This window comes from Primulina tabacum, chromosome 8 (assembly GCF_025594145.1).
Source record: "Primulina tabacum isolate GXHZ01 chromosome 8, ASM2559414v2, whole genome shotgun sequence".
Lineage (NCBI taxonomy): Eukaryota > Viridiplantae > Streptophyta > Magnoliopsida > Lamiales > Gesneriaceae > Primulina > Primulina tabacum.
In genome coordinates this window covers 41,090,071-41,117,143 of record NC_134557.1, presented here as the reverse complement: position 1 = coordinate 41,117,143, position 27,073 = coordinate 41,090,071, and the positions used below count along the sequence as shown (strand labels likewise).

General features: G+C 38.1%; 2 protein-coding genes across 3 annotated transcripts; one reads left to right on the top strand and one right to left on the bottom strand.

Annotated features, from left to right (window-relative positions):
• Window positions 1-9,287: 9,287 nt before the first annotated feature.
• On the top strand, window positions 9,288-10,799 carry LOC142554791 (uncharacterized). The gene is made up of 2 exons (XM_075665466.1): window positions 9,288-10,372; window positions 10,622-10,799. Exons 1-2 carry the CDS (start codon window positions 9,288-9,290, stop codon window positions 10,797-10,799), a joined length of 1,263 nt encoding a protein of 420 aa, XP_075521581.1.
• An 8,800-nt stretch (window positions 10,800-19,599) lies between these two features.
• Window positions 19,600-25,915, bottom strand: LOC142554211 (uncharacterized). 2 transcript variants are annotated; one of them, XM_075664898.1, is made up of 14 exons: window positions 25,620-25,915; window positions 24,972-25,109; window positions 24,698-24,779; window positions 24,148-24,224; window positions 23,228-23,328; window positions 22,986-23,112; window positions 22,378-22,494; window positions 22,207-22,292; window positions 21,951-22,017; window positions 21,700-21,778; window positions 20,907-20,935; window positions 20,134-20,277; window positions 19,973-20,052; window positions 19,600-19,821 (listed from the first exon to the last, which is right to left on the bottom strand). In XM_075664898.1, the coding sequence occupies exons 1-13, from the start codon at window positions 25,863-25,865 to the stop codon at window positions 20,017-20,019; spliced, it is 1,329 nt and encodes a 442-aa protein (XP_075521013.1). In that variant the 5' UTR covers window positions 25,866-25,915; the 3' UTR covers window positions 19,600-19,821; window positions 19,973-20,016. The 2 variants fall into 2 exon arrangements, with proteins under 2 accessions (XP_075521013.1, XP_075521011.1); XM_075664896.1 differs by having other exon boundaries at window positions 20,907-20,998; window positions 25,620-25,911.
• Between the last annotated feature and the right edge of the window lie 1,158 nt (window positions 25,916-27,073).

Genomic DNA, 27,073 nt, shown 5'->3' with positions numbered 1-27,073 from the left:
TTATTTATGGATGTTCAGATATGATAAACTCTTATGTCACCCCTTCTTCTCCTTGGGAAGAATAAACTAGAAGACTTTGATTTATACAACTACTTGTACAAATTTATTTAAACTTAGGAGTTATCTCTTGCCTAAGTGAAACTCCTAGCACACTCTCGATTGTAGACCTTTACCTCAAAATTCGCATAATATTTAATGTCTTTTATGCCAAGACTACAAAACAATCTTTAATTTCTTTGTATGAAGACTCAGTCAACTAAATTTTGAAGTTCAAATATCATGTATATGTATGGCTGATTGTGTGTGACAGTATATGTATATATAAAATATATCCTCACACTTGGGTTTGCTTTCAGTCTAGCTAATTTCTTCATGTATGATGTCCATGCTTTGAATCTCCTTCAAAATCTTGTATTTGATCTTTAAGATGTTGTATTTATAGGGTCCAAGAATGATATATATATTAGACAAAATAATATGAATGTTTGGAATGTTTTTGTACTGTTTCTGATATTGAAACAGTTATTTCTGCATTGCTGACCACTTGTCCCGAGCCTAAATGATTTTGAGGTCTGCTGCCAAATGGGCTTGTCTGCTAGAATGATCATTTAGTTGGGCTCATCTGTTAGACTGAACCAAACTGATGAGATATGCTGAACTAGTATATTCATCGTCATTTATAAGCATCTTAAACTCTGATTCAGACTTTGAATTGTGAATACGATTTCTAGATTAATGCATTAACTTGGAAACACATACTGAATTGTTTCATTTGGATAAATGAGCTGATCAGGCTAACCAAAATATCATAAATGCTCATGCTCAACTTATCATTACTGATCAGCCAAACTGATGGGCTTTGCTTTCATCAGTTTTTCTAGATAAAATCCGATTTAGCCCACTGACGTGAAATACAACTTGTCATAAATTGAGTTTTATGTTCAGTAAGTTTTGCGGATGGTCATTTACATCACCGAGCTCTGAGATATTATCAAAATACTGTAGCTCGCCAGATTTTCAGTTTGCCTAAATTCGGGTTTCAACTTTAATCATTAGTTAATATGTTAGAAACACAATAACAAGTTTTGTTATCATCAAAATCAAGATTGTTAGAGTTTCTAAACCCCGCGACATGTCTTGCTCTGACCTGAAACTCCTTGTACTATTAACTCATCAGAACACATAGGATATCTTCACTCATAGGCGAGCGTATAATCCCCGACTACTATATATTGGCTCCTGTGTATTTTAAAACTACACCCAACCTCGCTGCCTGATGACCCCAGATGGAGTCGGCAAACGGATCAAAGTGCATGCTAATATATAGAGCATCTATGTTGTTCCATGTAAAAGGACTAATGATATACAACCATAACCGCATACTATTCCACTCGATAAGTGATAATCACTTGGAAAGTTGAAATATGGTTGTTCAGTATATCATCATGTGATAACCTATATGTATGAATGGACATTTTAATGCATTTACTAATGAAACATATCATTTATATCACAGATGCTAGTATCAAGATCAAGTGACGTTTATTCTTTTTTAAGACGACTGAATCGACTAGAAACTGTTTAGAATATACGGTACCCTTCTTAATGAGTTTTATGATCTTACTTTGAGAGTCGGATCTCATGGTCCTATAGTATATCTAATGACTTTATCTATATATCTTGTTTGGATATACATATAATGTAAATGTTATAATTGGATAAAACAGTAAAATATAATTAAATAAAAATTATTTTTACATAAAAATAAATAAAGTTCAAATCACAAATTGATTCATCACACGTGTATTCTAAAAGCATGTATATCGACCAACAAATTAAAATTTTCTGTGATATTAAAAGGGGTGAGGAGGCTGTTTTGCTAAACTTTTAGGGGTTTCAAGAAATGTTAAAAAAAGATATGGCATAGAAGCGCAATGATGGTGCTTTTTGTCTTATATTTTAGTTTCCCTGTAAAAAGTACTTTTAAAAGCTTTTTTTATTGAAAAAATTTCCAAGTACCAACTGTCAAAGCAATTCATGCACCAAGAACATTTTAGTTTGAACACTTTAAAATTGAATTATATTCTTTTATTAGACTTTGGCGGAGGTACTTGTGACAACTTCATATCCATAATTTTGCAGGATTAGGCTATCATGATCAGATTTGGATTGTTTAATAAACGAACTCAATTCAATCAATTTCTTGTAGGGATGTAACTAACAAAGTTTCTCCCGAGTTATTCAGCGCTTCCTTGAGTAAAAAAAACTCGATCAATATTGTTCGTTTAGCTTATTGAGTCAAGTTCGAGCTCAAAATTTTATCGAGCCGAGCTCGAACATATTCGTCTTGAAAGCTAGTGATCCTGTTCACGAGCTCGAGCTCGGCTACTTTGTTAGGCCATGAACAGAGGTGGAGCCACATGAAAGCCCGAGTGACCCAATTTTTTTTTTTAAAAAATATTTATGTAAATTTTGGAATAATATAATATTAGTCTGGATAGATCAATTTAAAATATTAAAAGATTTTAGAGTTCAAAATAAAAGATTTTAGAGTTCAAAATAAAGGCATCCAATCAAATTTACGAATTAATAGTAATAAAAATGAGAGATCCAGGCTGCCATGCATATACTTGGAAACGTTATAAATAAAAAAAATGACAGGTTTAAGTTCATTACCATCATCAATATGTGTGTGTCATGAAATAGGATGTAGACGAGGTCGGAGAGAGTGAAAGTGGGCCCAATAAGACGGCATTGGCATGTGAGGCCTAATCATCTGTTGCACTGTGGGCTTTACGTTTGTAGGGCCCATTAGCTCAACGATTACATGTCTTTTTCCTCTGTCCGTCGTTTTGAATTTTAAATTATTTAAGAGATATATTTTGTCTCACACATTAGAATTTAGTTCACTATAGAAAATATGTTCAATTATTATTAGGAAATATTTAAATTAGATTAGATATCCTAAAGTATATAAGAAATCCTTGCTGAGGTTAAGTTAGATATATTAATTAGGGAAAATAAATTTAGTTATTTTATTTTATTCATGACCTTGTTATGCGTTCAAATATTTACTTAGGTCATAGGGACGTACATATTTTTTTAGAAAAATAAAAAGATAAAAACAAAATAGATAAATTTATAATTGGAATTATGCTAATTTCATCCATTTTTTGTATAAAAAAAGACTAATATATTTATATTATCCAATTATATTGATTTATCATTCATACCATCTTTTGGGATTATATTCCATGAGTGAACTAATTTTATTAATATTGAGAAGACCAACATTCATTCTAAATTAATAATTAATTCCTAATGTACAACTTATCAGGTAGAGTCAGTCAGAGGTGAGAGAGAGGGTCGTGGCATCGTATTTCTCCTTTCCTATTTAATATAAATATATTATTATACATTATTATAATAGAAATCCCGCCTTTTAATTTTTTATAATAATAAAATAAAAATGCAGTAAATCATGTAGCTGATGCTTGCCCTTAACTTTATTCCAAATTCATAAACGACAATTTCAATTTTTTTTTTATTTGTTCCATTAAAATGTGTACATCATCGTATATTTATGATTCTGGTGACATAATTATTGTATGTAAATTGAATTTAGCTAAGAATATTATTTAAAATTCAAATATGTGAAATCATAATGTTTATCATGTGGTATGAATTAATGAAATCAAAGAAAATTCAAGGTTTAAACTCAAACCCGTAATTTGAATTGAAATATCCTAGCATTTCTTTTAGGTTTGGGGAGGGGAATGCTTCAAAACTCGTCGGAAACATCAGATGAAATACAGTTAATCTTCGAAATTTATTTACAAAACCAAAATTTTCCAATTTTATCCATTAATCATCCATCATTATCTTCAGACTTAGCTTATCCATTATTTTATTTTAGATTTAATAAAACAAATGGTGAAATGAAAGGTGGGCATTTAAACAGCTTGCCGATGGGACCGCTTTTCCTTCTCCTCAATAATTGTCTCTCTCTCTCTCTCTCTGTGTGTGTGTGTGTGTGTGTGTGTGTATTATCCCTAAATAATACCTCTTCTTAGCATGAACGCCATCATCCGTCTGTCTACTCATATATATGGTAATATAATATAATGTTTCTGAATTATTGATGAACATCAGCTACCGATTTTTTTTTTTTTTTTAAAAAATAATTATTATGAAATTTTGTTAGAATTTGAAATAAAAAGGATTATCTTGTACGTACAACTTGATTGATGATTCATGCATACGACCAAATTTAAATTAACATGATTTTATATAGTTAATTTAAATTCAATTTTGTGAAGAGAGTAAACAATTTTTAAGCCCCTTCAGCAAACACACAAATTATATATATATATATATATATATATATATATATATATATATAATTTATACAGTTAGATGTCATCTCCTTGAATCAACTTTTTAATAGGGACATTATATAATTAGTAATCACTGTTATTATTTTCTTTTTTTTGAAAATATGTCAATTTCTGAATTTACAAGTCAAAATGAGCCAACGGAAATCCCGTCACGTGATCTGTGTCTGAATTATCTTTTTCAAATAAAAAATCATGAATAAATAAATTTCTAAACTTGGACTTTGCCCAAAAAATATTATAATCTTAGATTGCTTCGAGTATTATTTATGATCAAATCGGACATGCTTGGGATCCACTCACACTCCATCAACGGTAGTATTTCATATTTGCAACCTCTAAAAAGTGATTCTAAGATAAATCTGTTCACAAATTACTTATTCATTTAAAGGATTCAACAAAAACGGCCAGGAAAAAGTTATGATTTATATATATTAACTCAATCTTATTATTATTTAAAAAAGTAATTTTATGCTTGGAATATCGTTCGGCCTCTAAGGCAAAATCGGAAAGAATTTTTGAACAATCATTTATAAATAAATAAAAATAATTGTTGTCATGTCTTAATGAATATCTCAATGCTCGTGAATACACGTACTTTTCGTAGTCGAATAGAACAGCCCACAAACGCCAACCACTTGTTATGATGAACTCAATAAATGACACACAAATGAATGCTCTGAAATATATCCTAAATTATTTACATGAATCCCTTTTTAATGTAAGATACTCTCTGAAAACATGTTTTTTAAATTGAAAATAGAGAAGAAATATGAGAAAAATGAGGGACTGAATTTATCCAACAGAATGATTTTGGACACAATATGGTCTAAATATGATATCCTACCAAGAATCATTGAGGTATAATAATGTGGTGGGCGTTAAATTCTTTCAAAACCAAAAGCTTTTTTGGAAGATAAACCAAACTATTAATCATATAATCGTTAATAGTTATGTCCATCAATCAAGATGAGTGAGAACCTTCAACCCAAGACAAAGCTGAAAGATGAAAAAACAAATTGTACGTGTGAGACAGTGAGCTACCTTGTTCGCACATCTATTAACATAACAAATTCTCTTGATGTTGAAATAGGGTTACATGAGCAGATTGGTGGTTATAGCAAGGGTGCGATGATTAGGGTTCAACACGACTGGTGATACCCTCATTAGAGCCCGGGTCATGGTCGACCCGTGATATTACATGGATAGCCCGAATCATGGTCAGTCTGCAGGATGACTTCTTCAAAAGCCGGGCAGATGAGTGCCCGGGATATCTTCTCCCCGAGTTATCAAAAGCATAGCTCTCTTATAAGCTCTCGCATGATTTCTACCCGAGTACCTCGATAACAGTACCGCACTCGAGTATTCGAATAAAGTAAGACGTTTAGTATAAGACGTTGACATGGCTCCTACAAGAAGGACAAATCAAGACATTTCTCGAGTTCTGGGAGATAATGCACTTACCTCTGGACATGGTGGTCCTCCGCCTAACGGACCTCCACCTGTCATTACTTTGTCCCGGAAAGAATTGGCTCAGATTATATCTGATGCCGTAGAGAAAGTTGTAGCCCAAAGAGACCCTTCTCATCGTGAATCTGAAGGAGAGCAGCAGCAACGGCAGGAGATGAGAGAGGAGGAAGTAAGGATGGAGGAGAGAAAGTCCAATGCCGGTTCTAAACGGAGGAGAGAGAGTCCAGTGTCGGTTCTAAATCTCCTACTATGGCAGAAGAGTTGCAGGAGCTGAGACAGAAGATGAGGGTTTTGAAGGGGCAGATATGTGAAAGGAGCAGTGCTCGAGCAGTTGTTAGAGGATGCCCTTTTGTTGATGCTATTATCTGGGAACCTTTGCCCGAGAATTTTAAATCTGCCAAAATCAAGGACTATGATGGCAGCGCTGACCCGGTGGAGCATATGGCCAGGTTTGAGAACATGCCCATGCTACACTGTTATGCTGACAAAATCAAGTGCAAAGTGTTCCTGACCACTTTGGTTGATTCAGTCCAAAGGTGGTTCGAGGGTTGGCTCCTAAAAGTGTACATTTTTTCGAGGATTTTCAAAAGGTGTTTCTCCATCACTTTAGCAACAGCAAGAAGTATAAACAGACTGCTTTTATTCTTTTTGAAGTAAAGCAAAGCCCGAGGAGAGTTTGAGGGCTTACATCTGGAGGTTCAATCGTGTTGCTTTGGATGTCCCTTCTTGTGCTCCCGATACCAAGACTACTGCATTTACTCAGGCGGTATGGGAGGGAGAATTTTTTCGATCATTGACTAAGAAGACGCCTGAAGATTTTGAGATCTATTATCCCGGGCAGAGAGATATATTAACATGGAGGAGGCTCAGAAGCAGAAGAGGGAGACATTGAAGAGAGAAAGGGGAAACCGGGTATCTAGACCCCAGGAGAGAGAGCAAAGGAGGGATAATCCGAGGCATTTCTCTCATCACATGCCTTTGAAGGTTGCCCGGGATCGGGATGTTCAAGAATGTAGCAGGGACATGCCCCCACCTCAACAATTTACCAGGCCTGACAAGAAGGGATTATGTACCCTTCATAAAGTGTGTTATCATAACACTGAGAATTTTCGGATGCTGAAAATAGTTTATGTCCTACCTGCTGTCTCGAGATATAATCCACCTAACAAGAGGCCTAGATTGTCACCATGGATAGCTAGGCAGTCAGGACCTAGTACCCGGGATGACTCGAGGGATGCTCCCGGTAGAGGAAGAATCAGGAGTCCGAGAGGAACAAAGCCTTACCCCCTGTCTTGGGGTAATTAAAATGATTTCCAGAGGATCTACTGACAGGGACTCCAATCGGGCTCGGAAATCTAGGAGTAGGAGAGAGTGCATGGAAATGGAGGGAGTAAGGAGAAGTAAGGCAGTCATTAGCTTTGGCCCGGAGGATTTTAAGGGCGTCAATCTTCCCCATAATGATGCCCTGGTCATTCAAGCCAGGGTAGCAAATTATGACATCATAAGGGTCTTTGTTGACTCGGGAAGATATGTGAATGTAATTTTCAAGGAGGTCCTCGTACAGATGGATTTACAGGGGTACCAATTGGAGACAGTGGAAACAACACTTTTTAGCTTTGCTGGCCACGCTGTTTATCCGGAGGAAGAGATTGTCCTGCCCTTAATGCTGGGCACTCGGGAGTTGAAGAAGACTGTAATGACCACTTTCACTATTGTGGATGCCCCATCATCTTATAATATTATTCTGGGGCGGCCGGCCATGAACGAATTGAGAGCTGTGACATCCACTTATCATAAAAAAATAAAATTTCCAATGGGAGGTGAGAGAAGTACGGGGAGATCAACCTTCTTCCCAGAAGTGCTATGCGAAAGTGGTCCAGGTGGACCAGAAGAAGGTTCGGAGAGATGAGAAAAGAGTAAGTGGTTGGGAAGAGGCGGAGAAGATGGTGGAGAAGGGAGAGGTTCAGTTTGTGACGGAGGAGGAGCAAAAAGTGGTGGAGATTGGACCAGACAAGAAGATCTGAGTGGCTCGGGACCTTGACTCATTCACCCGGGTCAGTTTAATAAATTGTTTGAAAACTAATGTTAATTTTTTTTGCATGGTCCTAGCAGGAATTAATCGAGATCTCTCCCCGGATAGCTGAGCATCATCTGAACATTCTCCCGAGATCTCAACCTGTGAAGCAGAAGAAGAGACACTTTGGTCCCGAAAAAGACAAAGTAATTGATGAACAGGTCCGATATTTGTTGCAAGCGGGCCACATTCGAGAAATACAATTTTCTACCTGACTCTCGAATGTGGTGTTGGTACCAAAAGCTAGCGGGAAGTGGAAGATGTGTGTTGATTTCAGATATTTCAACAAGGCTTGCCTCAAAGACCATTATCCTCTGCCCAGAATTGATCAGTTAGTGGATTCCACCTCTGGATATGAACTGCATAGTTTCATGGATACTTACCAGGGGTATCATCAAATTATCCTGGCCAAAAGTGGTCAAGATAAGGCCATCTTCATCATCTCGGGAGGCATATTTTGCTATGTTGTCATGCCTTTCGGGTTGAAGAATGCCAGGGCCACATATCAACATCTAATGAACAAGGTATTTGAGAAGCAGTTGGGAAGAAATGTGGAAGTTTATGTTGACGACAACCTGGGCAAGTGTATGGAGGTTTCTGGTTTAATATCTAATTTAGGAAAGACTTTCGCCACTCTTATGCAGTATGGAATTAAGCTCAATCCGGGAAAATGCATCTTTGGCATAAAGAGTGGTAAATTTTTGGGTTTTATGGTCACTGACCCGGGGATCGAGGTGAATCAGGAGAAAGTCAAGTCAGTGTTAAACATGCCATCCCCTCGATATGTCCGAGAAGTTCAGAAACTGACCGGGAGAATTGCTTCCCTTGCCCGGTTCATATCCCCGTCAGCACATCGGAGTTATCCATTTTTTCAGGTTCTTCGGAAGGCACAAAAGTTTGGGTGGGATGATAAATGTGAATCGGCCTTCCAAGACCTTAAAAGTCATCAGGCAGAGCTTCCTATCTTAGTGAAGCTAGAGCCCGGGGATAAATTATCTGTCTATCTGTCCACTACGGAGTATGCTGTCAGTTCAGTACTTATAAAGGAAAAAGGCTCTGATCAGAAGCCTGTCTATTATGTCAGCCATGCTATTAGGGGCCCCAAGCTCCGATATAGTGAAGTGGAGAAGATAGCTCTGGCTCTTCTTATGACTGCCCAGAAACTGCGACCTTATTTTTTGTCGCATCAACTTATTGTGCTTAATAATAGTCCTCTCGGGAGGATTATGACTCACTTAGAAGTATCCAGGAGAATGATCAAATGGACAGTCAAGCTGGGAGAGTATGACATTGAATAAAGGCCCCAGGTTGCCATCAAAGCACAGACCTTGTCAGATTTCTTATCTGAGATGGTTCAGCCACATGAAGAGGAGGTATGGAGGGTATTTGTGGATGTGACGTCTAGCCTTTCTGGATGTGGAGTGGGAGTAGTAATAATAGCTCCCCCGGGAGAGAATATTAAATTGGCTTTGAGGATTGACTCTCGGGTGACTAATAATGAACCAGAGTATAAGGCTGTTTTAGCCAATATTCGAGTTGCCCGGGAGATTGGAGCCTCCCGGATCATTTCCTATTCCGATTCACAGTTAATTGTCCAGAAGATAAAGGGCGTTTATGAGACTAAGGATGACAGGATGTTTAAATATCTACAGCTCATTAAAGCCAGGAAAAATTCTTTGTGGATTGGAGCATTGAGAAAATTCCCCGGGATGAGAATGGAGAAGCAGGATGTTTTAGACAAAATGGCCGCCTCCTTATCGGAAGTCAATACCCGGGAAGTATTGCATGTTACCAGACTAATTCTTTCTACTGACGAGGAGATATTGCCATCACCAGAGGATTCTTGGATGACACCCGTGATCAAGTTCATGGTCAACAATGAATTACCTGAAGACAAAACTCAAGCCCAAAAGATTAAGAGACAAGCTCCCAGGTTTGTTCTCTTAAATAACATCTTGTACATGAGATCATTTCAGGGACCTCTGTTAAAGCGCTTATATATGGGAGAAGTGGATTATATTCTCCGGGAGATTCATGAAGGGTGTTGTGGAGAGCATCTCGGAGAAATAGCATTAACCCGGAAAGCAATGCTTGTCGGATTTCGGTGGCCCAGTATTAGCCAAGACTCTGCTCGAGTGCTCCGGGCGTGTGATGGTTGTCAACATAATTCTAATTTTCAGCACAACTCGGCCACTCTCATGAAGCCTATCTGGGCGTATTGCCCTTTTGATCAGTGGGGGATGGACATTGTTGGTCCCTTCCCAGTTGCCCGGACTCAGAAGAAAATTTTTTTGGTTGCAGTGGATTATTTTTCTAAGTGGATAGAAGCCGAGCCCCTGGCAAGGATTACGGAGAAGGAAGTTTTGAAGTTTCTATGGAATAATATCGTATGCCAATTTGAAGTTCCTAGGAGACTAATTTCAGATAATGGGAGGTAGTTCCAGGGAAAAGAAATCACAGCATGGTGCTAGGAAATGAAAATCACTCAGTCTTTCACTTCTGTTGTCTATCCTCAAGCAAATGGCCAAACAGAAGTTGTGAACATAATTATTGTGCAAGCCTTGAAAACTAGGCTACATGGCAAAGAAAATGACTGGGTGGAAGAGTTGCCTAGTGTTCTCTAGGCATACCAGAATACTCCCCTAGCACCTACTCAAGAGACTTCTTTTAATCTGGTATATAGTTCTGAAGTAGTCCTGCCAGTTGAAATCGGACAGTCTTCTGTCCCGGTAGAATCTTACACGAATAACAATGATCAAAGCCGGGCAATGGAGTTGGATCTGGTGGAGGAGAAAAGAGAGCAGACTATGATTCAAATGGAAGCTTACCGAGGCCGCGTTATGAAATCATACAACAAGTGAGTCTGAATCCGAGACTTTCAAATAGAAGATCTGGTGATGAAGAAAGTCAATCCAGCCGGAGATGTCGGTAAATAAGAACCTCGGTGGGAAGAACCCTTTAAGATAACTCGGAAGGTTAGCTCGGTAGCTTTTTATTTAGAAGATGCTCAAGGACGATCTTTCAAGCGACCGTGGAATGTATTTCATTTGAAAAAATATTACGCTTGAAAGATGTAATTAATGTTTGAAGAGATAATGAAGGATCTTTTCTTCTTAGAAAATGTATGAGTATTATATCTAAACCCGGGAGATACAAAGCCTCAGTTAATCTAAAATTCTCGGGACATGATCTCCGGCCCAAGGCTCCGTACCTTGGTTATTAATAAGCACATGGTTCTACACACTAGCTCGGAGCTCCGCACCTCGACCATTCCCAAGTCCGGGGACAAGATTCCCGTCACAAGGCTTCGTACCTTGATTATTAATAAGCCCATGGCTCTACACCCTGGCTCGGGGCTCTGCACCTCGACCATTACCAAGTCTAGGGACAAGGCCCAAGGCTCCGTACCTTGGTTATTAATAAGCCCATGGATCTATACCCTGGCTCGGGGCTCCGCACCTCGACCGTTCCCAAGTCCCGGGACAAGATCCTCAGCCCAAGGCTCCGTACCTTGGTTATTAATAAGCCTAGGGCTCTACAGTCTAGCTCGGGGCTCCGCACCTCGACCATTCCCAAGTCTCGGGACAAGTTACACGGCCCAAGGCTCCATACCTTGGTTATTAGTAAACCCACGGCTCTACACCCTGGCTCGGGGCTCCGCACCTCGACCATTCCCAAGTCCCGGGACAAGATCCCCGGCCCAAGGCTCCGTACCTTGGTTATTAATAAGCCCAGGGCTCTACACCCTGGCTCGAGGCTCCGCACCTCGACCATTCCCAAGTCCCGAGACATGATCCCCGGTCCAGGGTTCAATACTCTGGTTATTTATAAAATACAGGGCACTGTACCCTGACTTAGGGGTTTTGCACCTCGATCATTTATTGAACGCAAGGATTTCTGTCCGGCTTAGAGCTCAACATCCCGACTACTTATTGAAGTTCCCGGCTATTTTCCAACACTTAGAAATTTTTTTGGATTTTACCATTCACAAGAAATTCGTGATCTAATTATTTCTAAGGCCGGGTACGAATAATTGGAAACATAGAATATTAAAGAGAAAATAAGATTTCATTAATAAAATCCCGGAGGCTGAGAGTACAAGTAAATTACAAGAAAAATGAAAGAAGGAAAAAATACAATCATATTCTAAATCTACATGGCTCGACCCTGGTTGCTCTTCTTCTTGGGGCCCCTCCTTCTCCTCTTCACCATCCTTGGGAAGGGATGCTATGGCTCGTCCAAAATCCAGGATGAAACGTCTACTTATTTTAAAATTCTACTGAACAATTTTTTTTAAAAAAATATAAAATTCGAAAACATACATTTTGTAAAATCATCCCGCTGCTGAATAGAATAAATACAGTTAAAATTATGAAAAGAGTAACCAACCTAAACAATTTACCGTTTAAAAATATAAAATGTCCAGCATATAAAAATCTGACAAAAACCCTCAACAAAATAATTTCATCAATCAATTAAAAACTATTTAAACGTGTTCCCATAAAAGCGTACTATTGCGGAAAAAAACAAGGTCCGGGTTAACGTGCGCTACCAGCTCCGCCCGTTCAGTCATTATCACCTCCAGCATCCACATCAATAAGCTCAAATGCATCATTCACACCTAGTGAGCATGATAAACAGCTCATCGTATCATCATATACTTAAACATTTTTTTTAATTGAATTCAGTTCATTAATTGTGACTTTCGTATCAGCTCTATTCGATGGATCCATCTACGTATAACTACGGTATCGGGCGGCGGGGACATCAGCGACACTCTCACCCATCAACTGAGCCTTGGCCTATCATATCATCATATCATGTCAATGGAAATACGATCATCGGGCTGCCTCTGGGGCCTTCTCCCGTAAACAGGCTCCCTCTGGGACTTTTTCCCCCACGATATCTCCAATCATATTATCGTATACATATATCGTCAGTCACAACTAACTCCCATCCTTCAAAAACATCATCATTTTCATCACTTATATAAATCATGCATATACGTAAATTTTCTTTAAAATCAAGCATTCAACATATTTTTTATAATTTCATAAACATATGTACATGATGCATAAATATTTAAAAGCATGATAAATTTATGCTCAGGGGGCTGTCAGCACTAAAATCTCGACTCGGGTGCAAAATGACCATTTTACCCCTGGAAACCCAAAAGAACCGTTTTACCCCTGGACCTCAACAATTCGACCCGGAGCTTACCAAACACCTTAAAACATATTAAAAAGAATTTTTTAGACGTAAACTCGAGCTCGATTCAAAACTTAACTGATTCGTTTTAAAACTTGGACCGGAGTCCCGGTTTTTAGCCCGAATCAACCCGAAACTTAACCAAAATTTTCCCAACTTAAACCGTGACTTAAACCTATATGACCAGCCTATAAAAAACCCATTCCAGACAACTTATGACCCACAAAAAAGCCCAAAGTTTGCTGGAAATATCCATCGTATGCATACAAATTTTACAGCTTAAGCGATTTTACGATAAAAATCATATCTCTCTTATTTCTTATCAGAAAATTACGAATTTGCTATCGAATCGAAGATAACACAGAGTGCTACAAATCATATATTGAACGCATTTCCATAAAACCGACCTATAAGTTGCAAAATTCAAAATAACTGAGGGTGACGGGTTTTGTTGACACAGAAATTTCAGAGCTTGCGCGGCTTTACGATAAAAATCATATCTCCTTCGTTTCTTATCAGAAAATTATGAATTGGCTAAAGAATCAAAGATAACACAGAGTGCTACAAATAATATATCGAACACATTTCCAGAAAACTAACATATAAGTCGCAGAATTCAAAATAACCGAGGGTGATGGGTTTTTGTGACACAGAAATTTCACAGCTTGCGCGACTTTACAATAAATATCATATCTCCCTCGTTTCTTATCAGAAAATTACGGTTTTGCTATCGAATCAACGATAACAGAGAGTGTTGTAAATCATAAGTTGAACACATTTTCAGAAAACCAACCAAACTCACGCCTACTGCCCATGCAATCAGCCACACGTGAGTTAACCGAAAACAAGAACGCTCGATTTAGCCACGACCATCACATAAACACCATAGGATTGATTGGCCCTCACCAAGACTCGACTAAACCTCGAATCCAGCCTTAATTTCTCCCTTTACTCAACGTGTACAGCCCTTCGCAACATAAAAATTGGCAGCCCCCTCGTACAAACGCTAGATCACGTGAGAATGAAGCAAAATGGTGCATTTTCGTATCAAATCTTTGCATAAAACAAAACCTCAAGATATATAAATAATTTCTCATGCATCTACAAATATTTCAGCATATAAATGGTGTGAATGATGAGAGAAAGAGATATAAGACGAACCAAACAAACGAGACGTAGACCGAGAACCGGAGAGGCGGGGAAGGATTCTTCTTGAAAATTAAGGGGATTTCGGTGGATGCTGATGGAGAACTTTCGAAAAGTGTTGCAGCAAGAGGGAGGGGTAGCCGTGAGCTTGGGGAGGGGTTTAGGGTTTGATTAGTGTAGTGATTAGATTGATATAATTGTATACTAATGGGCCAATAATAATATTTAAATGAATTAAAAGGGTTTTACTCCCATTAAGCATAAAAACAAACTCATCAAGTCCAAAAATATTCCCGTAAAATATTTCGTTTAGGTACGTCTTTGAAAATATTGACCGAGCCGTCAAAAAGTCCGCTTAATTGATGAAAATTGCGTACCGGCTAAAAATATAACCCGAAGATAAAAATATCCAACCAGGGCCCATTTTCAAAAAATCATACTTAAAAACACCTCATATTAAATAATTAAAAATAATTATTCAATAAAAATATTTTTCCTGAATATCCCATTCCTCGTTCGAGCGCGAAATGCAACTTAAAATTCTAATGCATGAAACTTTAAATAAACCATGAATTAAAACAAAAATTCATTAAATAAACATGCATTTAATGCATTAAAAAAATTTAATAAAATACAAAAAAAATTTAATAACTTGCATAAATGTGGTTTACGTGGACCTTCAAATTTTCGGGACGTTACAATCTACCCCCTTAAATTGAATTTCGTCCCCGAAATTTGCTTATCCTCGATAATAAAAAAATTTAGACAATTAATTCTAGTATCCCAAAAATCATCGCTTCCGCTGCGCTTCTCTGATAAAATAAGTATTAAGTTGTCTTTATGTCTCCTCAATCCTAATTAAATTGTATACCCAAATCGTCGTTTGCGAATCGCAATTTAAAGCGACTTAGGGTGACTTAGTTCTATTCTACTATGACCTTGAATTTGACTTATCTTGCAATTTCTCATACTAGATATGGATGTCCAAACTTATCGCACTTTAATACATTATACCCATAATTTTCATCGTTATATTACATTAGTATTTAGGCCGTTCAACTTAGGAAACCTTAGCCCTTACTGACCGACTTCTACCCTCGGTGATGCACTTAAAAGTTAAACCTTATCTCAACCCCATAACGATATTAGCTTAAGATTTTACATTACGACACCAAACTTATGTAACTTAACTATTTATAAGTACATATCAAATATAAAATTGTTGCAAATCTTAAACCTCGAGTAACGTGAATCTATAAAACCCAATTATACAATATCGATCTTCTACCTAAATAATAAAACCCTTCTAGCAACGATTACTTGCTTAAACTATTCTCTTCCCAATTACAATAAAGTTGAGGCCTAAGACCCTTAGATTTTACTCCTTGAAACAAATGTCGTATTCTTACATATCCTAAATCCTTAATTAATACTAGCGTATAAAACTTAATAAATTATCCCATGGTGGCCTTAGACTAACTCTATTAAATCAACTTCACTTATAACCCAAAGAGTTCTAGAATCCCTATATCAAGATTTTAGATTTCTTACTCGATAAAAAATCTTAATATTCGTCCATTGGTAACCTATGTTGAACACATGAGATTGGAGGAAGAAGACCTGCCACTTGTCTTTATTGTACTCAGCAAGCGCCATGGCGTTTTCAGCTCTCTCCACCCGAAATTGTTGCACCTCTACCTGCTCAGATAGAGAACGATTCCTTGACTCCAAGGCAGATACAGTACCTCACAGAGCTTCCTCCAGGGCAAGACCCTCATCGGTGTCATCTCTGGCCTTCGCCAGATCTTCCTGGACTGTCGAGAGTTGCTGATTGGCCTTGTCCAAAGATACGCAGAGGTTGGCCATTTCTTGCTCGTGGGCTGTTTGAACCCGGGAAGTCTCCCCTCGCAATTGCTCTTGAAGCTCTTGGAAGAACCAGGCTCTATTATTGGCAGAATGGCCGTCGCTGCCACCTCAAAGGCCGAGATCAGCATTTAAACACCCTGTACAAATAAAACATGTAAAAAAGAAGAAGAAGTGAGAAAGAGAGAGGATCGAAGAACATACGGATAAGATCTGGTTGGACCCCTCGAAGAGCTTGGGGGTGGGGAGGGAGCTCTTCAAATGCGCCTCCTCGACTAGAAGCAGCATCTATTTGAGGAGCAGGAGGCCAGTCGGAGTAGCTCCCTCCGAGAAGATGTTTGCCCTAGTAGGCGAGCCGGACTGAAGAGTAGGCTGCTCGGTCTGGAGGGACTCGCGGAGTGGCTCGGTGAGGGGCTGATGGCGAGGAGGAGTGGTTGATTGGGTTGTTTGGGAGGTGCCTTGGTCTCCCTCCCGGTTGCTCTCTAGCGGTATCAGCTCCGGGATTGTTACAGCCTTTCGTTTCCTCTGCACAAGAGGGACATGATCTTCATCTTCCTCCTGGGAGCCAGTCACCTACCGATCTTGTTGATTTTCTGCCCGGAACTACTCCTTCAGCTGGACCGCCTCCTCCTCGGCTTGTTTTTTCTTTTCGGCAGTTGCTCGCCGAGCCGCCGATTTTTTCTCCCGGGTCGCCTTCTCAACCGCCCACTTCCTGGAAAAGGCCTCATGCATCTCTGTATTATCTGCACAAGAAGAGAAAAGGTGTTCATAATGATTACATAATAATAAGACAAGAAAAAATAATAAGGAAGTTCGGAAAAAGAAAGTTATCGGGTTGAGCGCTCGAGCCAGTAGCTTCATCTATTACCCGGTCGAGCGGGTCCTCTACCCAGGTACTCAACCCGTAAGTTATTAAATTCTCCTCTGAGATGAGGGTAGAGGAAGAAAATTTTTTACCCTCCACCAATTCTTAGCTTCGGATATAAGGCTCTTCAAATTTGTAAGAACGGGGAAGAGAGGGTTGCGAGGGAAGAGAGGGGAGAAACCCGGTTAAACAGGGAAGGGAAGCCGGGAGTTGTATATAAAAATAGCGTCATTTCCATCCCTTCTGAGAAGAAAGGATATCATCAAGGAACCGGGATTTTAGCCGGGCAGACAGGGAGAAGGCGTTGTCTCCCAGCCGACAAACAAAAAAATAATGAAGAATTAGGGGGGTGATAAGAAGGTCGTGCATGCGAAAAAAGGACGTAGGTCGAGGCCATGATATGGAAAGAATTGGGGTGAAGTTGGTTGATAGGCATGCCAAAAAACTTGGCGACCTTGATGTAAAAGGAGGGGATGGGAAATCGGAGACCATTCCTAACTTGGTCTTGGAAAAAAGTGGTGAAGTCGGGAGGGGGGTTATTTACCCTGTCCGAGGGATCGGGAATTAAAATTTGGTATGTGGAGGGGATGGAGCCGAGAGTCCTAAGCTCCTTGTCCACTCCCGAGCGCAGAGTGCTGCTCATTGAAGCGAACCCCCAGAGTCTCATATTGGGGGGGGGGGGGGGGGGGGGGCAGCTTGGGTTTTCCCCTTACCCTTGCCCTTTTTCAGAGCTTGGGAAGGGCCGGAAGATGAGGGCTTTGATGGTTTGGTTTTTGGTTTTGTATTAGAGCGTCGCGGGAAAGGAGAAGGGGAAGATGATGAGCGTAGCGCGGTGGACTCGTCGCTAGGCGAGCCTCGCGCATTCGCACCAGAAGTGGAAGAGATAGAATCAGACATTGTTTAAGAAAATGGCAGAAAACTTACGAAGGTTGATTGAAGCGAAGGGTTGGTGGTCGGAAGTTCGCCGGAGTGAAAGAGCGCCGCACGTCGGAGGAGTTGAAAGAATTTTGAGAGAATTTGAATTTCAGAAAGTCAAATGAGGATGGTGTGTTATTATATATAGGCGGAGGGGGGTATGATCTCCACCATTGATCTAAAGGCGAATCGGAAGATCAGAAAGAGTCTTGGAAATTGTGCATGTATACGAAAGGACGTGCACGGATATCGAGGCGCCAGACTCATCATTATCTCGGAATACGAAACGTTTCGGACCGTTTAAATTCTAGGGCATACATCATCATGACATTAGCCCTACTACCCGAGAATACTAAACGAAAAAATTTGTTATGTCCGAGAGACATGAGACCCCGACAAATATTCATAATCCGGGAGACATGAGGCTCCGGCACCTTATTTAAAGTCTGGGAGACATGAGGCCCCGACACCTCCTCCCATCTTTGGGAGACATGAAGTCCCCGATGCTGTTATAAACAAGATTGATTATCTTTCTATTGGAGTCCAAGCATGACTGATTGGGGCAGCGAGTTTGACTCTAGTCCGACTGTTTAAGGGATGAGTGGTGATACCCCATTAGAGCCCGAGTCATGGTCGACCCGGGATATTACATGGATAGCCCGAATCATGGTCAATCTGTAGGGTGACTTCTTCAGAAGCCGGGCAGATGAGTGCCCGGGACATCTTCTCCCCAGGTTATCAAAAGCCCGGGCTCTCTTATAAGCTCCCGCGTGATTTCTACCCGAGTACCTCGATAACAGTACCACAATCGAGTATTCGAATAAAGTAAGATTTTGTCTCGAGAGTCGTTCTTGACAAAATACTACTGATGTGATATGATGGAAAAGTAGGGCGGCATGACAGGAAGTCAACATCTAAGATTACAAGTGACAAGTAGGCACTGAAAACAAGGCACTCCTTACCTTCCTTCCTATAAATAATAGGTTCTTCTTGCATTAAAGAATATTCAACCACATATATTCACACATATATTTACACCAGTAACATTTATCACACTGGTTATCTTCATCCTTCACCTGCTGACTTAAGCATCGGAGTGGCTACGTCGGACACCTCTCTGGCGCTCATTCACGAGTTCATTTCCTTGTTTGCAGGTTACGTTTGAAGCCATATCACTTGCTCATTTTCCTTAAACAAAATCTCATTATAATCTGGTGGATTCCCCGACCCAGCTCACCCGATTCATCCGGATATCATCAACGACAATACTTTTGCTACTTCGGTGGTTATTGCAGAACTCGTTGCTATTTATTATGGTTTGATGCTTGAGATGCAAGGTGTTTTCATTAATGTGCGAATGTTCTTGGATTCATCTAATATCGTCCAAGCGTTGACTTTTTCATCGGAGAATCTAAATCACGAAGGATTTCTTATTTCAAACATGTTTTGCATGTCAAAGGATATAAATAGAATATTCCATTTAAATTTCCGATCTTAATCATCAATATCACTTTCCATGAGCAACAGAAACAGGTAATGTTTGATTGGTATATTAGGAAAAATTCAAGAAATGACCAAATTGGCACTGTGATTCTGATATTGGTACATAAAGATAAAATATGAACCAAATTCAACATTTAACGAATATAATAGTTATTCGTGAATGAAAAAAGTAATGTAGGCATAACTTGCGTTTCAATAACTTGCATTACAAATTATGAATTACAAACTCGTCGGAAAAGATTAATATTAGTGCAGTTAATTGACAAATGAGCGAGATCGCAACTCCTTCGTTTTCTTCACACATAAAGCTTCTTAGTTAGTATGCCAAAAAAATAGTAGTTGTTTTAGTTGAATTTGACATGAATACAGCAGCTTCTTGAAGCCTGCAGATCAATTGACATCCATCTTAGTGGGGAAATATAAATAGAAGAATGAAGAATCGAGGGGAAGGTCGCTAATATATAATTAGATCACTAATCCTAAGATGCAATCTTCGTATGATGAAATCACACTACCATTTTATATGGAGCTTACTTTATAAAACAGCGCAGGATGAACTCTAACTGCCACATGCTGTTTTATTTATCCACAAACCGTGTAATAATCCAGTGAATCTGTTAAAAAATGAAGGAGACGTGGCATCTTAAATTGTTGAATGCAAAAATAGGATACAGTCGAAAGCTTACAACACTTACTATGTTATTTTCGGGAGCTTTAAAGTAGAACCCTTGAACTGCTATCACTACTATGTTTGAAGTTATAAGAATAAAGAGGCTTAACGAATGCTTTCCCATCCATTCTATCACGAATGTCAAGTTTCTCCAACCATAAACGTCAACCTACAGGACAAAATTCAACCGCCTCATTTGTTGAATCTGAAAGTGTTGATTTTTCTAGAAACTTTACATATCACTCCTTGATGAATAAACAACAGCATTGCACATGTGCATAAAGGCACTGTGTGTGCACATTATGGTGGTACCTGAACAAACCCAAAGTATAAAATTGAACTGTGGAAGGAGGGGATGGGATCAAATTCTTTTACTACATTCTTTAGAACTGGCATTTACCAAGATGATGAACATAATTTGATACCAATGGGTCATTTCTTGTTGAGCCTGAGCCCCATAGATCTGAGCTGTTGAGGAATGATCCAGTAAACAAGTATGACAAAACCACAGATAAAGGAGTTCGTCATCATCTTTTGGATAAATATTATGGGATCCAGCTATGTGCATGTTACTATGATATCGGACGTCTTTCAATAATCTTTACACTTGTACTGGGATCGAAACCTCTCATTTAATTTATATCGTATGTTGTGATTCTTTCGCTCGTGGCTTTGGAGGGTGGCAAAAGTGCCATCTAACTTTGACTTTACAAATTTTAAAATTAGTAAATTAAACATTCAGCTAGTAACAAAGGGAAATTCAGACTCAGCTAAAAACAAATTTGACATTAAACTTACCAGAGTGTACAATATGCAAAAGGTGATTCCTGCAGTTGCGGAGGTAACCATCAAATAGCTGATTGTATACAAAGATTTGTTTAAAGGTGTACCTAAGGCCAAGAGAAAAAATATATTTGATTCTTTGTGTAAAATAACAATGAAATATAATGGAAGTTCACACGTCAGTAATACTAGCATATGCCTAGATAACAACTAAAAGGTAAGGTTATTTTTTTTAATCAATAACATGGTACTTATTTGTTAGCCTAGAATAAAAGCAGTAAGTAAATACAAGTTAAGAGTTCAATTCTCACAAATCCAACTTCCCGACTTTACTTTCAATCTTGAATCCAACTTCCCAACTCTCCTTTCTAGTTTCTATGTCTACAGCAAGGATTCAAATTTTTAGGTTCTGTAGTCAATCTATTTGTCACTCTACTGCAAATAAACAGTACAGGTCAAGAAGTCACACCCCCAAAGTATGAGAGAGAGTGTGCATATGTGAGTGTGGAACGAAATGCTGCAAAAATGCATACTAGTGAATTTCATCTTATGGAATCTTCCTTGAGCATCTCGCTATAAATGCCTCAATGGGAAAATTACTTATAATACAAATTTGCTCAAAGTATATTTATTTATGCAAGTTCCAACACACTTAGGGATGCAGGGTTCAGAGTTTTCAGCTGTCTATGTATCAGAATTTCTCCCGTCTGCTGCAAATGATTTGAACATCAACATATGCAGTTTCAGTCTGTATTGAGCAAATGACCAGTACAAGTTTTAAAAAACTAGTAAATTCGAGAAACTGAACCTGAGAAGGCAAGCAACAATCCTAGAACCATTAATAAAACTGAGTAAATTGACCAATTCCACAGCCGCTCTTTGTGATGCTGAAACACAATCCATAGCAAATAAATGGCATGTAAGTGGACTCTATATAGAATTTGACAGTCAAAAGTGTTTCTCATTAATTCTTAATATTGTTTCACAAAAGAAAGTGGCATCTGGCATAAGTAATATTGAAGTGAGCATAGCATGAAAAGTTTATCTTATTGCATTTACCTGTAATTGTATCAAAGTGTGACCATAATGGAGTCCGATGAGGCAAGCTACAGCAGCTGTAAATGAACTTTAATAATAGAGTATCCATGTAAGTAATTGCACATTAAAAATAAAAGGTCAAATAATTGATACCATGCTAGCAAAAGTAAACAATTAATTTTAAAACAAACACACACACATGCACATTTATTTCATTTAAGTGACCTCAGGTGCAACAGGTGGCAGAACCACTGACTAAGAATATAGTACTGCTTACCTTAAAATGCCTTCAGGATCAAAAGGTGCATGACACCATGAGGGTGAAGTCAATGGAACTTGACCATGACTGGATATATTGCACTCCTAATAAAAAGCTTGCTTAACTATTGATGAATTGAAAAGCACACACACCTGAAATTAAAGGAACATAACATTCTAATGATGATACCTTCAAATTCCGGTACACAGGTTTTGCATAAAGATGGTCAAGTCCAAGCACAAAGCGATCAATCATCCCAGCAGAGTTACATGCTGGTCCAAGATCACCTCTCACAGCACATTTAACCTATATTTATGATTAAAAAAAGGTAACAACCTAGATTAACAATTTACCTGCTGCAATCGCAAACTCTGTTCCTTTTGGCTTTTAATCTTATGTATCCCTTGTATAATTCACATATATACATTATTATTAACAGTATCTTTGTTAGGATAGAGGCACTGTGTCTTTTATCTCTTTTTCCTATTTCCCTTTTTCTTTTCATCCCTAAAGCATATCTTCACCTTATGAAATCCACACCGCTGAATTCGTAAGAGTAACCAAATAAATGCATTAGTCTACTCCGATTTTGAACATTTTGAGATAAATCTACCTCTGATTTCTAAGTTAGACCGGTAGTTAACTTAAAGTTGTCAAATATATCTAGAACCCCAGCTTTCTGCTTGTCAAAACTATGATAAGATTTTTTGAACATATATGAGCTCAACTACAGAATTGGAATGCCGATATCCAACCAAAAATTGAAAAGAAAAGAAGTAAACAGGAGCATTTCTTGCCTTGTAAACAAAGGTGTTATTTGCAGCTGTCGAGGAATCAGTTAGCACCACACTGAATTTCCAATCAGGAACATAGATTCCATATAATAGCCATAAATATATGACAGACAGAAAGAATACAACACACCTATGAAAAGAGAGTTAAATGCTCTCAGGAATGAGGTCCAATAAAATCATCAGATAAAAATGAAAGGTTTTAAAAATTCAAAGCACGCAGATCATGTCAGGCTTGGTATGCTTACCATTGCCATATATAAGTTTTACGGAAATCATCTTCTTTCCATCTCTGACGTGGGAGCCAAATTTCACATAAAGCCGCTACAATGTATCCAATGGCTATCCTCTGTATAAAATTTGGAAAATTTCCGAAATCTATTTAGTATACAAAATTACTTACGCAATCAATTCTCCTCAAATTCTGATTGAGATGAAATCAACAAACAAAACTGGAAAACAAAAGTAATCTGGTAATTTGCAGAACCTCATTAGACCAATCAACATAACATCTATTTTTAGGGGCGAAAAAATAAAAGCATGGAATCCAGCATTTCTCTGATGTAAACGATAATGATGTTTATGGTCTTCTCAGTTACTGCAGTTGCTAATCTATCTACATGACCGAGCAGCACAGTTTTGTGTTTCTTAAATTCAACAAATAGGAGACTCTTTAAAGATAACCTGTTGTGTTTACAGCTTATAAGAAAATAAGACACAGCGATGAACCAAGTTAACACATTTTGTTCATTTAAAACCTTGTCGAACCATATCTTAACCACCAATACCACCCCCTAAATATATCCAAAAAAAGTCACGATAAAATAGCTTTTTAAATAAGGAGCAGTATGTCGATAATTTAACTAGATCGACTCTGCTTTTTGATTAAGAATCAAGTATTAAAATCAAGGTGGTGCCTTTTCAAATTTTAGGCTCATTGAAACAATCCTATAAGATATGGTTCATTTTGCACACGTCATCGCTCAGAGAATTATTTAACATGCAATCTTTCTTACACAGCAATAAACATCCAGTAAATAAAATGTCTTAAGTTTAACGAATCAAATCTCTTTTCCTTTGGAAAAGGCATCTTTTATTATCAGCAACTATCGGTTGAAAATCAATACAATATTATAAGGCTAACAAGAAGCATTGCATGCCTAAGAACCTGCAAGATGCCAGGAAATCTTAGCTTTTCAATGTCCACTCCGTAGCTCAAAGAAGTAGCACCATGAAAATATCCACCTGAAATAGTGTAAACTTTTGAATCCTTGTCTATGAATTAGTATATGCAGCAGTTATTCCATAACTAACGTGAAATATAATAAAGAATGCATATCTTGATTGTTGTCAACCACAATCCAGAAAGAAGACTATAATTATTAGAGTTGGGAAGTAGGGTACTAGTTGAATAAAAAAGATTGCCCATTAAAATGAAACCTCAACACATTATTAACATGCATATTTCGTCATCGATATTTCAGCCTGTTACTTCTCCCTATCAAAAAGCAGAGTGACCATTCTCCCTCCACTATTACCATGATTCTTTTTGGCTCAGAAGAGAATCTTAAATTTCAAATTGTCATGAGGAGACTGAATAGTACAGACATTTTCATGCATGCGGTTTTCATGCCATTTTTGGGGACTTGAACTGAACACCCTTTACTGCATAAATAAATTGATTGACATACACAAAAGAGCCAAGTGAGTTACAATACCTTGAAGTAAAACACCAAGGAGGATAAGTTTCAATGCTTTAAGAAACGCTTTCCATGTAGCTTCAATCCTGTTAGGAACTTTCTGCAATTTCCAAGACAGAAATTATATTCAAAATTGAACCACATAACATTCTAGGTTTTGGGTACAATGGGCCAAGTTTCATGAACACAAAACTCAGTTATATACATTTTCATGAACTCAGTTTCAGCCTCGGTATAATTAAAGATTTGGAGGTGAGAATAGTCATATTCCTCTTACGCATATATAGTCTACCTTGTACACAATTGCCACTGACACTCCAGCAACAAAAAGGAAGAAAGGCATCACAAAATCTGCCAAGTGAACACCATTCCAAGGGGAATGAGCGATAATTGGAAAAATCGAGCCCCCATAATCTACAAGCATCATGAGCTGGAAGGAAAGAATATTTAAGTCAAGTGACTAAAGTTTGATCACCCCAATTACTTGGTGGATCACTTAAAACTGACTACTGCAGTCAAATTCTTTCGATCAGGTTAAGAACAGGCGGGTGCTTCAATCTGATATCTTATGTTCTGATTTGCACAAATCCATAACGCTAATTAATCACCCAAAGTATTGACAAACGGCAAGCTATCTTCTCATGACTAGCATTTCACAGGCCCCCTCACAAGCGAACAAGAATCTTTAGGGACGGAACTTCAAGTTCCATATTTCAAATCATTAACTCCGTGATGCAAAAAGCGCTAAGCAAGCCCGATTAGAAACAAAATGCATAACCAGATATGGATAGTAAGCTTCACATGGACCACAAATTACTTCAAACATTTTGGAACATAGGACATACCCGGAATATTCTGAATAATTCACACAAACCAATAGCTTTAGAAAATGTAATTAATTCAGATTCGAAAGTCAATGATATCAAAAAAGAAGCAATACAAAAACACAAAGCCCTCGGAAGACATCGAGTGAAGCGATACGAGCAGCTTTCGAACTGCCGCTTCTCTCGGCTTGTCTCTCGCGCTCCGATGGTTGGCCGCCCTCTTCGTTCGGCAGCATAGGCTCAATCTCCGCCATTCCCTTTCGAGCTTTGCTAAGATTCGAAGTCTGTTTTATTTTTTCGGTAAAGCTACGAATCAGTGGAAGTTGGTTGTTCATGTATATTATAAGTCTTCCAGACGTCATATTTCACGTTCCAAGTCCAGCAATTCTCTACGGTTCGAATTGCTACAGTTTTCCGCAGTACTGCTCAAAATCGTGGGCCTTCGTCGCAAGCGAAATTGATCGCGATGGAAGCGAGTTTCCTGTCATAGTCTGACGTGGCAATATATGATTGGCTCTGTAACAAATTGCGGAGAATATTTATTTGTGTTCGGGTTGGACCGATACCAAGTAGATCAAAACGTGTACGAGGATTTTATACTTAATATATTAAATAAATATTGAATTTTTATTTTATGTTCTTCCCATATATATTTTTTTATTTCATTTACCATTTTAATTGGATACGCCATGTTCTGTTTTAGTTTGATATAAATTTAACTACGGCTTAATCCCTAAATTAAATAAAATTGTAAACAGAGCTTTCCATAAAATTAGAACCTTGAAAATTTGGTGGTAAAATACTTGGATAAAAAATGGACAAGGATAATTCGTTAAACTACCATTTGATGTGAATAATAAATTATCGGTTGATTCTATCTAGTGCAGAGGAAAGGTGCATAGGCGACTCCCATAAGCGGCTTAGCACCTCCATTGCTGCGCTAGAAAATTCACAGCAGAGAGAGAGGTGTCTAGGCATCCGTAAGGCACTGAATGACGGAAAGTTGCGAGTTTTCATAATATTTTGAATCCACATGATGTCATTTGACGTCTTTCATCAAATTTTTGGATGGATGGATGGACACATCTTAGTTGAAACAACATGTCTCTAATAATTGAGATTTATAAATACATTATCAAAGACAATAAGAAGAAACTTTTGATCACCATATTTTTCTATACATTTCCATTCATTTTGGCTTATCTTCTTCTTCTTTCTTTTAAAAAGAATGAAACGTCCATTACTCGTTTTTTTTTTAAATATACTATATAAAAAAAAAAACTTTCGGCCATATATATATGTGTGTGTGTGTGTGTGTGAATATACTTTACATCATTTAAAATAAACACACCAACTATCCAAAAACGCAATTCAAAACATAAAATCGTAAATCATCAAACAAACATAAGACATTTTTTAAAATAAAGCATAAACTCTTAAATCTCTCGAAATCACTCAAAAACATAAAGTCATAAAATCTTTAAAGTAATCTTAATGTGAAAAATTAGCAAAAGTCTTCGGGTTATGTGCACCATCAGTCTAACTAGCTCAACCATCAAGTCCTCCATCA